General features: G+C 41.9%; 1 protein-coding gene across 2 annotated transcripts in view; it reads left to right on the top strand.

The window, feature by feature from the left end:
• rnf31 (ring finger protein 31) overlaps positions 1-15,266 on the top strand; it is a 52,207-nt gene that overhangs the window by 34,387 nt on the left and 2,554 nt on the right. The window contains exons 16-21 of one of the 2 annotated variants that reach the window (XM_063461346.1): positions 477-566; positions 2,207-2,321; positions 4,607-4,719; positions 5,896-6,006; positions 6,431-6,479; positions 9,434-9,530. In XM_063461346.1, coding sequence (XP_063317416.1) covers positions 477-566; positions 2,207-2,321; positions 4,607-4,719; positions 5,896-6,006; positions 6,431-6,479; positions 9,434-9,530 — 575 coding nt within the window. Of the gene's footprint in view, positions 1-476; positions 567-2,206; positions 2,322-4,606; positions 4,720-5,895; positions 6,007-6,430; positions 6,480-9,433; positions 9,531-15,266 lie in introns of those variants that run through there. The other variant, XR_010091459.1, reaches the window with a different exon arrangement.

Here is a 15,266-nt window from a genome sequence, read left to right as displayed (position 1 = left end):
GTAAACCATAATGAGAGCCAATATCTACAAGTGAAGTAAAAAGGTTCCTATTTGGCATAACCTTTAAAAATGCTCACACACCCCAATGTTGGCGAATTAAAACAATTCTGCAAAGAAGAGTGGGACAAAATTCTTCCACAACATTATGACTGACTCATTGCCAGTTATTAGTTCAGCAATTTATTTTGAAAAGGCTATAATGAATGAATTAATCTTACCCAATGTCCTTGCTTGCAGAGTGCTTGGTAACTACATGACAGTCTGTGCACTCTGTATGTCATGGAGCTTTCAAGATCCATTGAAATTATTTAATTAAAAATACCTTTTTACTTAAACTTCTTTAAACCAGCACAACTCAACCAAATACAAGAAGTCATTTTCATACTAACGCTGCCTATGATTGCGTTATAGTGTTATTGTACAATGAAATTTCCATCTTGTCCTCTCCTTTCCCTTCTCGCGTTTGTTCTCCTCAGTGCTCATATGGATTCATCTATGATGGAGACCAGTTGAAGGTCACCTGTTTTCAATGTCGGAACAGTTTCTGTGCTCACTGTAAAAAGCCTGTAAGTTTCTCTTTGTGTATTCTTGTTTTCTTACCACTTTATGCTCAGCCTCTTCCATTTGTTTGGTTTCACTTTTTCTGCAGAGCTGCAGTCTTATCCATTTGTTAAGCCATAAAAATATGACATTCCAAGCACATCTGCTCTTCACCACTCTTTTAAAAACCTTAACATTAAAGTTATGTCCTAACTGAACAGTGCAAAAATATGAAACTGAAGGAATGGACTCTCTTCAATCATTAGATTTCCCCCTCAAAGTGGGGAAAACGTAATAACCGTGTGTGGGGGGCGTCTGGTATGAATAAAGAAAGAAAAAAAGAATGCTTGGACCTTGCTAGCATAATGGACGGGTTTTGACGGGGTCAAGCATCATCAAATTTCCTTCCAAGCCAAAGACTAGAAAATATGATAAAGCATATCTCGCCTTTGGCTTCACCTGCACAATGGTGGGTGATGAGGAGAGGCAGCAGTGTGTCGTCTGTCTTAAAGTGCTAGCTTGTGACAGTTTAAAGCCTAACAAGCTAAGATGCCACTTGGAGACAAAACATCCAGAGCACAAAGACAAGTCAGCTGACTTTTTCAGACAAAAACTGCTCAACAGTGTCTCTTTACTAAAGCTGCATCTGTGCTGGCAACGCGAAGCACTGGTGTCTAAGCAGCTGAGTCCTGAGCTGAATGACATAATGAGTGATGTCGTCACCACAGTCAACTGCATCAAAACACGACCTGTGAAAGCCTATATTTTCTCCTCACTGTGTGAAGAAACGGGCTCCGACCACAGTTCTGTATCACAGTGAGTTCCAATTGCTGTCACGTGGGATGGTGCTGTCCAGGGTCTTTGAACTTCGAGAGGAGATCTGCATGTTTTTGATTGAAGAGGGCAGTGATCTTACCAACAAATTTAACTGTAACAACATTCTCATGAAACGGGCATACCTCAGCGACATGTTCCTGAAACTCAATGAACTGAATTTGCAGATGCAGGGCACAAACGCTCAGCTCCCACATCTGGCAGATAAACTCACATCACTTGTCAGAAAACTTGAGATGTGGCAGCAGCGAGTGAAAGATGGAAATGTGGACTCAGCTGAGAATTTGAAATCATTCACTGAGACAACAAGCTGCAGAACACAGTGATCTCATGCATGACGTCTGATTCAACAAAGAAGCTGCAGTTTAATTCAAAGACCCTGGCTGTACCACTACACTTACTCCCCCCCTTCCTTCTTTCACCTAATGGTATGATCCCAGTCTGTCCAGGAATGTAATGGGCAGCACGGTGTGTCCATCAAAATAAAGTCACACCCCTGCCTCCAGGCTGTTAATAACTGACACGTGAAATGATCTGGTGGGATGGATATATAATTATATCATGGGTTAGATGGGGCTCATAAGTTTGACACCCCTGGGCTAATATTTGGATGTTGTGAAGTAGTCCTCGTAGACAGTCTGCAACCATTTTGTCCGTATATTTTATTTGTGCTTGTGTGCAATCCAAGCCTTTATAAATATTATAAATATTTATAATTTAAAAGAAAATTAAATGTTATGTGATTATAAATATCTTTCTATGTAACTGTTACAATAGTAATTTTTTTATATGCTCTGTTCTGTACTCATTGGTAAGCATTGTTTGTGTGCAGTGGGAGTCTCAGCATGCAGGTCTGTCCTGTGAACAGTTCCAGTCCTGGAAAAGAGAGAATGATCCAGAATATCAGAGACAGGGCCTGGCTGGATACCTCAGAGACAACGGCATCAGTAAGTACACACATATGAACACACACAGACTCTGATTAGTTGCGTAAACGTAACCTATGGAGTCGTCTTCACTAAAGTCCTTTTTACCCCTCAGCTGTAAAAGGCTAATGGAGTGTTTTTCACCCGGTGGGGGTGGGGGGGGGGCATGGGCAGCCAAGTTTGTGAATGTGATAACTTGAAAATGAGGCAAGACAATCCTGGTTACCTCAACCTTAAGGTTAAGGGCAGAGGTCAAGTTTTCTAAAAATCTTGCAATAGCAGGCTTTTTGCTGCTGGTTCACCTGACACGACACAACACAGGGGCGGTCAGCTTGTTGCTTTTGTGTTTCCAGTTATTTCAGCTGTCACTTCCAGTCCTCTGACTGGACTGTCCTTAACCTCTTAAGCATACATGCCTAACCCTAAATGCGATCTCCTCCCTTTTGCCCCCGTATCTGGGGGTGGTGGTACTTAAGAGGTTAAGATATTTAGTATGCTGGGACCACTGCATACTAAATATCTTAAGGAAAGGGGAGGCATAATTAACCAACTGGCCACAGCTGAGACAGTTGAGGTGGTATTGGCATCTGACAAGGATGACTCCTTGCGCCTCCTGGATAAGGTGTTCTGGGCATGTCCCAGTTGGGCCCCAGGGCAAACTCAGGACACAATGGAGAGATTATATCTCTCGGGTGGCCTGGGAACACTTTGGTGTGTAAAATGGATGGATGGATGGAGCCACAGCTACATTACCCAGCCTCCCACCTCTGAACCCACTGGACTAAGCAAGAAATCATAGCCGCCCCCACCTTCCCAAGATTCATGCTTTTTGCCCTTATACCTAAGTTCAACGGGCACTATGGCTGCACACACAGGATCTAAACCCACTCTTTCTCCAACAATGCCCAGAGTCAAACCAGAGTTTGGTAGACCAAGGTCTGCCCTCAGTGACTGCCATGGCTTTACATAGCTTTGACACACCTCGCAGCGATGCCTGGACTGGCTGTACATGCTGTGGGTCCAACATCTCTCATCAGGTAGTTGATAGCGCCACTATGGCAAGCTTTCTGCTGCTGGTTAACACAACACAACACAGGGGTGGTCAGCTTGGTGCAACACTTCTTTTGCTGTATCTTTTGTGTTTTAGACTGGCTGTTTTAGGGCTGTGTCCGTCTTACACACCACTGGTACCAACAAACTACTTAAAGACAGGGGAGGCAGCTGCGTTAACCAGCCTCACCTAGAACTGCCCACTGCACCACCCCTGTCCTGCAGTGGAGCCACAAACCAAACCCTCCTACCACACTCAACTGAAGTCTTTCAAATTGATGCCATGTGTGTAACTTCAGTGTTTAGTCCTGGCTTCTGCCAGTATTTTTTCTGATAAAAGTGGAAAACAAGAGCAAATTTTTACGTTTTATGATTAAAGCATCATAACTACTATATGATGACATGAGCCTGTCACTGTGACGCATCATTGTGATATCATAAGATGTTGTATTGAAAAAATAAAATGCAATTTCATATGATATTCATTTGTTTTCACTCATCATGAAGTTTGTTTCATCCATCCAAAAAAAAACCATCATGAGAAGCTTTCTGTGGGAAGTACCTGTTGTGAAATCTGAAACCAAACATTTAAAGAGCTGAACATTTCTATCTTAGCATTATGATTATGAACAGCCCATAATGCACTCTGTGTTGTGTTACTGCTCTGCAAACTATGTCTCATGATGTCTATGTATGTTTCAGACAGGTCTGTTGTGTAAGTACACAAACATGCACATTTATGCATGCATTGTTATCCTCCTGTCAATGCTGTGTAACCAAGTAAGGTTACAGTATATGAACAAAGGTATTGGGCCACACCTCTTAATGTTTGAATTCAGGTGTGCTCAGTCTGTTGCCACAGGTATATGACACCTAGACATCCAGTTTGCCTTTGTGTTATTCTAAAGAGCTCCCTGAATTAGAGTGTGATGCTGTAACATGATGCCACTGTTGTAACAAGTCAGCTGGTGAAATTCTTCTCTCCTAAATATTCCACAATCAACTTTAAGTGCTATTATTACATAATGAAAGTGTTTAGGAGCCAAAGCAGCCCAGCCATATAAACTTACAGAGCAAGGTCATCAAGTGCTGAGATCCATAACATTAACTGTGTAACAAGTATATGTTCTACATTACCAAGTAAAGTTAACTCATTTATGTAAGTCAGGAAAGGTGTTGGAATGTACGTCAGACTAAAATGGTTTTCTTGAATGTAATGGCTACCTGTGTGTCCTCTCCTTCCTCCCTCCTTCTAGCTTGTCCTAACTGTCGCTTTCAGTATGCGCTGTCTAAAGGAGGCTGCATGCATTTCTGCTGCTCACAGTGTCGTTACCAGTTTTGCAGTGGCTGCAACAACCCTTTCCACACTGTAAGTCTGTCACATACAGTCCTCTTCATGGTGTCATTTTCCAAGGAGTCATTTGAGCCATGTGATACTCTACCTAGGATACATGTGTGACAGAGAGGTGTGGGGTAGTCATCTACTAATGCTCAGGCTGGTGGTTTAGTCCCTAGCTGCAACAGTCTGCATGCAAGTACCCTTGTGCAAGATACTAACCCCGATGCTTTCCGATGTACACATTAGAGTGTAAATGGGTGAATTAGGCAAGTTCTATAAAGCACTTTGAGTCCTCAGGTAAAGTAGAAAAAGAACCAGTCCATGTCTGATTATTCAGACAGACTGTGGAGTTTATTGGGTAGTGAAAACACGTGTACAACTTTGGTAATATTGTATTTTTTTCTCTTAGATTTATTTTTTATCCCTAAAAAAGGAGAGCAGCATGTGATTATTAAAACAGTTTTTGATTTGTTTTGTGTGAAATCTTGAATGACTGAAACAAAAGTAAGCACTTCATAACGATACAGACACTGATCCTCATGCTTGATCTGGGCCACAGCATTTCTGGTTCCAAAGGTGGAACCTTTGACATCAGCAGCTTTGGAAAAGGCTACCCAAAATAAATTCACTGATGACACACGAATGCAGCACACAGATTTTTTTTTCTTGTTTTTGGCTGTTTCACATGAGACATTCAAAACAGCTGTTGGTATTAATTCATTGGTATTTGGTGCAACAGTTCATCAACATCTTTCCAATAAACACAAACCAGTATTGATGTATTTATTACAATTTAGTTTTGCGTGTATTTGCATATTGTTAAAAATGCAAAAGTGCACATACATACGTGATCACTTATGTTCAAAAGATAAACAGCTATAAATCAAATTTAACGATCTGTACATATATTTTTTTGTTTTTACATCTTTCAGCGATTTTAGTTGTAGAAGTGCATGACGTTTAATCTAAATAACTCTGCATTTCATCTGGGAAAGTGGACAAAATGATGACATGTGTGAAGTTCAGTTGCACATTTTTATGTCCTGTCTTTTAAAAACAGTATTAGTGTTTAGTGAAGGGTCACATTTTCCTTTTTTAAAATGTTTTACTAATTTCAGTGTTACGTGAGCAGACTGAGGGGGAAAACTTGGTTACAGACCTGAAAAATAAAGATGGCTGTCGTTTTCTCTTCTTATTTCCCATCAGACCTGTGCAGTGGACCAGTGCACGGTGTCTGGACTGCATGCCCATCATCCTAGAGACTGTCTCTTCTATCTGAGAGACTGGGAACCATCCAGGCTGCAGGCTTTGCTCCAGGTAAACACACATACATGTAACTGTGGAATGACACACAAGGATGGGAAGAGAGGAGGGAAACAAGAGACAAGGACACACAAACACAGAGAGGACACAAAGGACAAAGACACAAGGGGAGCCTAAATGTGCAAAAAGCTAACATAGAATAAACTCAGGACTACAACATGAACCTTAAACCATAATACAAAATGACATCAAAACACAAGAAACTCGAAACACAGGGTCATATGACCCAGGACCATGGCAGCGATGTTAGTGTGTTTTCATATTTATACGTGTGTTTAGAGCCGTTATGTTACTCGTTTTGTTTTGTTTTGTCTCTTCTGTATTTTTGCTGTGATCCTAAAGACCCTTCGTTCTTTTTCATTTGTTTATTTGTTCAGTGTTTTGTTTTGCGTCTCATCGTATCTTATCTTCATGACAGAATAATGGAGTTGCCTTCAACACTGAACCTCCTCCTGGAACTCAGACAGGTAGGCTGCTTCTTCCATCAAAGTTTTTTGTTTGAATACTTTTGATGATGCTGTGGAGTTGTGCTCTTTCTAATATTTTCTCCATGGCATTCATATTAGTGAGGGCACACTAAACGGCCCCACAAGTAAGTGGAAAACAGCACAGGGAAAGACACACTATAGGAGAGAGCCCAAGTTTAGTCATTACTAATGATTAAATACAGCAGAGGTGAAAGGGAGTGAAAAGAGGTGCAAGCACAGGAGAATCAGAGAGTTGAGTCCACTGTCAGAGGCCACTGAAAGATCATTGTAACCTTCACGAGTGCTTTTCCTGTGCTCAAATGAACTCTGACTGAAACTCGTAAAATAAACCATGTGACTGCTGACAGAAGTAGCTGGATTAACTCTCTGTGTTTTAAACTACTCAGCTGTAAAAGGCTGATGCTGAGTGGGCGGCAGAAACTAGGATTTCAAAATTCATACCATGCGTCTACTTAAACGTCTGAATCCCAGTGACCTTGAAAAGTTAAGGTCAAAGGTCATGTTTTCTGAAAATCTTGTAAGTGCTATAACTCAAGAAGAGACGTGTATAATGTTTAATCTAAATAACTCTGCTTTTCATCTGGGAATTAAACAGAGTTCCTGAAAACATTGTATCTTTTCTAGGGTGTTCAACCAATGACAAACTTCCACCCATTAGAATATTTGAATATTTCACCAGGGATGCTTGATAATACTTAAACCAGTATCTCAAAATGCACATCATCCATCCATCCATTTTCTATCACTTATTTGGGTTTGAGTCATGGGGACAGCAGACAGTGATAATATAATCTCTCCAGCGAGTCCAACCCCTCTCCAGGAAGCTGGTTCGAGGGCTCAAGCTATGCTTTGAGGTGAGCCCGACTATATCTAGTAAGTAGTTCCCAACCTCACCCACTAGCTAAGGCTCCTTCCCCACCAGCAAGGTGACATTCCATGTACCAGTGTCAGAAGCCTGGATCGGAGCGCCAGGACCACCACCTGTGACTGACACACAATCCACTCCCAGTAACTCTATCCCAGGCAGGGTGCGCTGGACCCTTGGGTCGTTATAGTAACTAAGGGTGAAATACAAATAAGATTTTTTTGAAAAAAGTCAAATCCAAGTAATCAGTGTTTTGTTTTTGTATTTTAGGGGATTTGGTGGGCTCTGTAAATCCAAAAAGCTTTCTTATTGCAAAGAAATTGGGTTTGTTCCACCTCTGGCAAACTTACTCCGCATTTGTCTGTTTCTCTTTGTACAGAAAGAGAAATGTGGTTCATCAAATGTCTTTTTCTTCTACCAGTTTAAAAAAGTTTGCAGCTGGGACGCTTTGGCCTATAGGTGACAGCTGAGACTTTAAATTTAATGAAATTAAATTAAATAAACTAATTAGACCCCAGCTTAATTAATATTTTGTTGGATTTTCTCCCCTTCTGAATTGTATGTTGTGTCAAGCACTAATCTGTCTTTTGTTGGTTTGGGAGCATTTCTTTCTGTTTGCCTGTAGGTTCTAGGCTCTGGGACATGCTTTCTGTAGGGTAATCTTTTTATATTTGCGTTCCTGAAAATGTAACCTGTTTCATTATACTGCTGGGTACCGGGCGGTTATTAGGCACCTGGAGCCCTGGGATTGTACGGGGGTGGGTGGCCTGTAGCAGGGGATGGTTGCCCGTCACTTCTGGCCCTCTGGGACTGACAGCCTTTGGGCCATGGGAGCTCTCTCTCTCTCTCTTTCACACTCACGAACATTTGCATTTATGCTCCATCCTTTTATCAACCCCCCCTTTTTTTCCTGCCTGTCCTGCCTTAGATATCATCATACAGTATACCACTTATAATGTCACAACTGTAACTCTATTATGTCTTGATGAATAGAAATGAAGAAATGAACAGATAAACCCTGAAGAGCTGATCTTGGAAAAGCACAACAGTGCATTCAGATCAAAAAGCTGGCAGACAGGACAGGATTTAACAAGTAAATAAATCACTACTCTGTCCTGGAAAGTAAACATATTGTTAGTTAAATTCAGTTTAGTCAAGGTGTTCATGGTTGCTCCAAATGTCTTTGTGAATATTTACCAGTTGTTTCATCTCTTTGAGCAAATTGGTCTTAAAAAAATGAAACAAAAAAAATACATAAAGGACATCATTAAAATGTTTTTTTCACGATGGTCTGCATAGTTCCAGCTGTAATTTTTAAAGCACACTGTACTACCCAACACCAATACTAGTCATTCTGAATTGGGTTCCTCTGGCCCGTTTCCACTGGCTTCCAGTATGTTTTACAATTGATCTCATGCCATTTATCACAGATATATCTCTGAGTGTTACATATTTCTAAATATTAGCTTACCCTTGTGGATAATGTCATACACATTTGTGTCCCTTTTGAGACTATTTTCTCTCTGCATTTCTCTTTTTCTGTGCTGCTTTGAGAGTATTCTTAACATGACTCAATGCTATGAAGGTGTTTTTGTTAACCGAGGAAAGAATTTGTCCACTTCAGTTGTCTTCTGTGATCTTTTAGGCCTTTAAGTGTTGCTGAGCTGGCTAGGTTAGTCATTCTTTTTAAGAATGTAGCACATTGTTGTTGATTTGACCACCATTACTGGCTATCTTAGGAAATGTACATACAAATTACTACTAATACATTTGAATTCAGTTTTATTTATACAGCCCCAAATCACATCAACGGTTGTCTCAAGGCACTTTATATTGTGAGGTAAAGACCCTACAATAATACAAGGAAAACAAAACCCCAACAATCATATGACTCCAAATGAACAAGCACTTGGTGACAGTGGGAAGGAAAAACTCCCTTTTAACAGAAAGAAATGAATTAATGGAAGTTCTGAATATTATAAGGAATTTTTGAATTAAGGAATTTTTTGTATTGATTTTTACAGATGTTTTTCTACATTTTTTAAATGGATACCTCTCTTCCTTTTAGATCTGTGTGGAGTAATAGAGCAAAAAGATGAGGGCGGGCAGCAGTCAGATGCAGCCTGTGGAGCTCAGACCCAACCTGGACATGCTGGACTCTGCGAGTATGGAGCTTTTAATGAGTAATATTTACTTTGTTTGTAATATGTTCCTTAGATCCCTCTGGCAGTCCATAAGGAGCACTTGTCTTTAATCTTGTGTGAACCTTGTTGGTTGCTATCATGGCTTCAAATAGCTTCAAAACACTATAGTTTAAAAAAAAAGTGGGGGTCTGGAATTACCTGGACTCTAATGACTTGCATGAAGAGTTCATCTACACAACAAGAATTCCAATTATATAACAACAAAGTCACACTGGCCACTGTGCTACAAACTTTTTTAACACAAACAGAAATAAGGGAATTAATAATTAAAATAATTAACAGTTCTTTGTCCTCTGTCTGTGTCCCAGAATACTTGAACTGCTCTTGTTAAACCATGCATAAAAATGATTCAGTTAAGTTCCATTTTATTTTTATAGTGCTAAATCGTTTGCCTCAAGGCAGTTTACATTGCAAGTTAAAGACCTTACAGTTAAAAAGAAATCCCAAAAATCACATAACCCCCAATGAGCAAGTACTAGATGACAGCAAAACACCAGCTCCTGGTAGATAGAGCAGTCACCCAAGACTATAATCCAATCCAATCCAGTTTTATTTATAAAGCACTTTAAAATACCCAGCACAGGAACAAAGTGCTGTACAGAAAATACATTAAAACAATAGAATAACAGAAAACAGCAAAGATAAATAAATAAAACACATAATACATAAAATTAAAACAGCCCTATATTAAAACAAAAACAAGATAAAACAGCATCGAATCACCTAAAAACAACTGAAATAAAAATAATAAAAATAAAAATAAAAACCCAACATCTCACGTGTTGTCAAAGGCCAGGGTAAAGAGGTGGGTTTTCAAGAGTGATTTAAAAACAGGTAAAGAACTGGCCTGTCTAATCTCTAAAGGAAGCTCATTCCACAGTTTTGGAGCTGCTACAGCAAAAGCACGATCTCCTCTAAGTTTACGCCCAGTCCTGGGTACATTCAGGAGCAGCTGATCAGCTGACCTGAGAGAGCGGGTGGGTGTATAAGGCTGTAGCAGCTCAGAGAGATAAGATGGGGCGAGGCCATGGAGAGCTTTAAAAGCAAATAAAATAATTTTAAAATGAATCCTAAAAGAAATGGGCAGCCAGTGAAGTGAAGCTAAAACAGGGGAAATGTGCTCAAACTTTCGAGTGCCAGTTAAAAGATGAGCTGCGGCATTTTGCACCCTCTGTAGTTGGGTAATATATGATGCACTGACCCCAATATAAAGTGCATTACAGTAATCCAGCCGAGTGCTAACAAAGGCGTGGATCACTGTCTCAAAGTGCTGCCGTGAAAGAATTGGCTTTATTTTTGCCAGCTGCCTGAGGTGAAAGAAGCTAGATTAATTTGATTATTAAACTTCAGATCACAGTCCACTTTGACCCCCAGGTTTGTGACAGTTGGCTTAACATACTGGGCCAAGGAATCTAAATACACATTGGGGGTCTCAGTGGGGCTACCAAAAACCATCACCTCTGTCTTTTTATCATTGAATTTTAAAAAGTTAACAGACATCCAAGCCTTAATGTCATCAAGACACTGAAGTAATGGCTGTGTAAGGTATCTGCCTTTTTTCTTTAGAGGGACATAGATCTGACAGTCATCAGCATAAAAGTGGAAAGCAATGCCGTGCTTTCTCAGTACAGAACCAAGAGGAAGCAGATATAAAGAGAAGAGGAGGGGGCCTAGAACTGAGCCCTGTGGGACACCACACAAGAGGGGAGCGGAGGACGACACATAGTCACCGAGACTGACGCAAAAAGTTCGCCCCGCCAAGTAGGACCTGAACCACTCCAGTGCTGTGCCCCTAATGCCCACCCAGTGCTCCAAACGAGAGAATAAAATGGCATGATCCACAGTATCAAACGCAGCTGTCAAATCTAAAAGCACAAGAACAACACAATCCCCAGCATCAGTTGCTAAAAATATGTCATTAAAAACTTTTAAAAGGGCTGATTCAGTGCTATGAAAGGGTTTAAAACCAGATTGGAAAACCTCTAACACATTTTGCTTTTCCAGGAAGGTCATTATTTGGCTGTAAACTATCTTTTCAAGAATTTTGGAAAGAAAAGGTAGTTTGGAGATAGGCCTGTAATTTGCAAGAACCGTAGGATCAAGAGCAGGTTTTTTAATCAGGGGTTTGACTACTGCATACTTAAAATCTTTAGGGACAACACCTGACATCAGACTATGGTTTACCAGCTCAAGAACCAAAGGACCAACTGTAGGTAACACCTCTTTTAAAAGTCGAGGAGGGACAGCATCATTTGGAGACCCTGCAGGCTTAAGACGACCAACAGTCTCTTTTAGAAAGGACAGAGTCACAGGCTCAAACCTGTCAAAGACAGCAGAGCAGGAAACAGAGACTGAGGGGTCATGAGCACAAGGACAGATTTGAGCCCTTGTGGAGGAGACCTTCTCAATAAAAAAGTGTAAAAAGTTTTCACAGGCTTCTGATGAGGGCTCGATACAGTCAGTATATGGTGCGCTAAGAACAGAGTTAATAGTTTTAAATAAAACGCGCGGGTTGTGGCAGTTTGACAAAATGATGTCAGATAAGTGTTTTCTTTTGGCATCTTTTACAGTTCTTTGATATTGACGCCAACAGTCCTTCAGCATCTGGAATGACACTTGTAGTTTGTCCTTTTTCCACTTGCGCTCAGCTCGACGGCAGTCGCGTCTGACAGCTCGGGTCATGTCGTTCAGCCAGGGCTCAGATTTAGTTTTAGGCAGCCTGGTTTTTAATGGAGCCACAGTGTCCAAAGCAGTCCGACAGGTGGAATAAAACCATGAGCTCAGTTCCTCAGTCTGGCTGCATAAAAAATCCGGGGTCTTACAGATCTGGTTAAAAACTGTTGAAAAGTGCTCAGCAGTGGAGGAGTTAAAAACATGACAGCGCTGAGCAGCAGCGCGAGGTTTAACTGAGGCAAAGGCAAGAGGAACTTCAAACATCACAGGACTGTGGTCAGAAAACACAGCATCACAAATCTCTATGTTAAAACTAGAGAAGCCATGAGATAAAACAAGATCAAGTGTGTGTCCACGTTCATGTGTGGGACCTGTCACACATTGCACCAGATTAAACGAATCAATAAGGTTTAAAAAGCCCTTCGCCATGGGCATATCAGGACAACACACGTGAATATTAAAATCCCCAACAATAAGAACACGATCATATTTTGGCATGAATTCAGCCAAGAAGTCAGCAAAGTCACTCACAAAGTCCTTATTGTATTTTGGAGGCCGATAAACCACCGCACACAACACTGTGTGAGAGCAGCCCAACTCAAACACAGACAGTTCAAAGCTAGTGAACGACGGGGTTGATAGCTGCTTACATTAAAAATTACTTTTAAAAATCGTAGCTATTCCTCCTCCTCGGCCCAACATACGCGGGGAATTAAAATAGCAGCAATCGCCAGGTAGAAGATCTGAGAAGATGCTGCACTCACCGGCGCTCAGCCACGTCTCGCACACACAGAGAAAATCCAGTCCTCGGGATGTGAAAAAATCCTTCAGAATAAACGTTTTATTCGCTAGGGACCTAGCATTTACCAGGCCAATCCTGGCGGTAAGTGGCGGATCCCCGTCGCTAGCCGTCCTAGAAGCCCGACACAGAGGCCGCAGGTTCCGCAGATTCACACCACACCGGCAGGGACGAAGAGAGCAGGGTTTTCGGGACTGGGACGTCCCATCCAGGCCGAGGACAGGTACCAGCCAGGCACAGACAGGATCCAACGATCACCGAGAGAAACGGAAGTTTGGCACCGCTCCTTGTCTTCTGGATAAGGGCTTAAGAGAATACCTTAAAGAAGCTTTCAGCTTCACCAGGAAGCCAGCCCGGCGACCCCGGCGAGGGCACTTATGCCGGAGTGGTGGATCTGGAACACGGCACAGGTGAGCCGGGATCTCCGATATTAGCGGGGGCAAAGTTTTATGTCCAGCTTGGTTCCACTTTACCCAGCCTTTGGCAGAAGGTCGGAGATCCAATAGGGTTAGGCGATCATACACCAAGAGAGAGTTGGCATTTATTACAATAGTCAATAAAATCAAAACAAACAAACATAACACTGGCAGTGACAGACGGCAAGCCACACACACCGGCGCCATCTTGGATCATCCAAAAACTGGGTTTTTTGGATGATCTATAAGACTCGACTGACCAACCTGTGCACTGCCTGGAATGACTACAAGAAAGCCTGTTACTCAATGCATCACACATCGATCCTGAATCCCTAGAACTATACAAGATTAACAGAATCCTAAGAGCATTCATCAGGAATTCGTTGAGAATGTGCTAAACAACACTAGAGGCCAACTTCGAGCCGATTGCGCAGGTCACCATCAATTGTGGGATCTACCAAGGAGATGCCCTGTCCTCACTGCTATTCTGCATAGGCCTGAACCCCCTTGGTGAATTCCTCTGCATAACATGCTAGGGAGACTGACTATGAAATGAGGCAATCGTCAGCAACCTCCTCTATGTGTATGACAACAAGCTGTATGCTAATAGTGAATGAGGCATCAATTCACTGACCCATACCACTACGATGTACAGGAATGACATTGGAATGTCATTTGGACTGAACAAGTATAGGCGGTTGGTAACGAATAAAGTTAAGAATAAAAATAAAAATTTAAAAAAGAATAAAAAAGAATAGACAGATAGATAGATAGATGGAACCCACTGACATCAAAACAATGATTTTACTACCAGAAGGCAACACTGCAGATACTGTGAACAGCTACAAGTACCTAGGAATCTCACAGGCAGATTGGAACCATGAAGAGGCCACCAGGTAAGCTGCAACCACTGAATACCTGCAGAGAGTGAGGTGAGTCCTGAGGAGTTAGCGTAATGGGAAGAACAAGATCTCGGCAGTCAACACCTACCCCCTGCCTGTCATCACATACCCTGCTGTGATAATGCGGGTCAAAGGAGGAGATAGAAGCCACTGACATCAAAACAAGGAAGCCCCTTATCATGCATGGAGGGTTTCACCCCAAGTCCAGCACCCTGAGACTATATGCTAATCACAAGGAAGAGCCCAAGGACTAGTGAGTGTCAGAACCCCTGTCCAGGATGAAACAACCAATAAATACATCAAGAAGATGACCACATCTGATAGTCTGCATAGTGAATACCTCAAGCAGCAGAAACCTGAGAAAGAAGAGGAGCAACACGAGTAACCATCATGGAAGTACAGGCCCTTGTATGGTATGTCCATATAGAGGAGGTGGCTGATATCCAGAAATCCTACCAGTGGCTGGACAAAGCTGGACTGAAAGACAGCACAGAGGCACTAATCATAGCAGCACAGGAACAAGCTCTGAGCACAAGATCCATAGAGGCTGGGGTCTATCACACCAGACAAGACCCCAGGTGCAGGCTGTGTAAAGATGCCCCTGAGACAATCCAGCACATAACAGCAGGGTGCAAGATGCTAGCAGGCAGGGCATACATGGAACGCCATAACCAAGTGGCCGGCGTAGTGTACAGGAACATCTGTGCCGAGTATAACCTGGAAGTCCCGAGGTCAAAATGGGAGACGCCCCCAAGGGTGGTGGAGAATGAGCGAGCTAAGATCCTGTGGGACTTCCAGATACAGACGGACAAAATGGTGATGGCTAACCAACCGGACATAGTGGTGGTAGACAGACAGAAGAAGACGGCTGTAGTGATAGATGTAGTGATACGAATGACAGCAACAT

The sequence above is a fragment of the Pelmatolapia mariae genome, linkage group LG18 (assembly GCF_036321145.2).
Source record: "Pelmatolapia mariae isolate MD_Pm_ZW linkage group LG18, Pm_UMD_F_2, whole genome shotgun sequence".
NCBI lineage: Eukaryota > Metazoa > Chordata > Actinopteri > Cichliformes > Cichlidae > Pelmatolapia > Pelmatolapia mariae.
The sequence above is the reverse complement of the archived record's forward strand: the minus strand, read 5'-3'. Positions and strand labels throughout refer to the sequence as shown.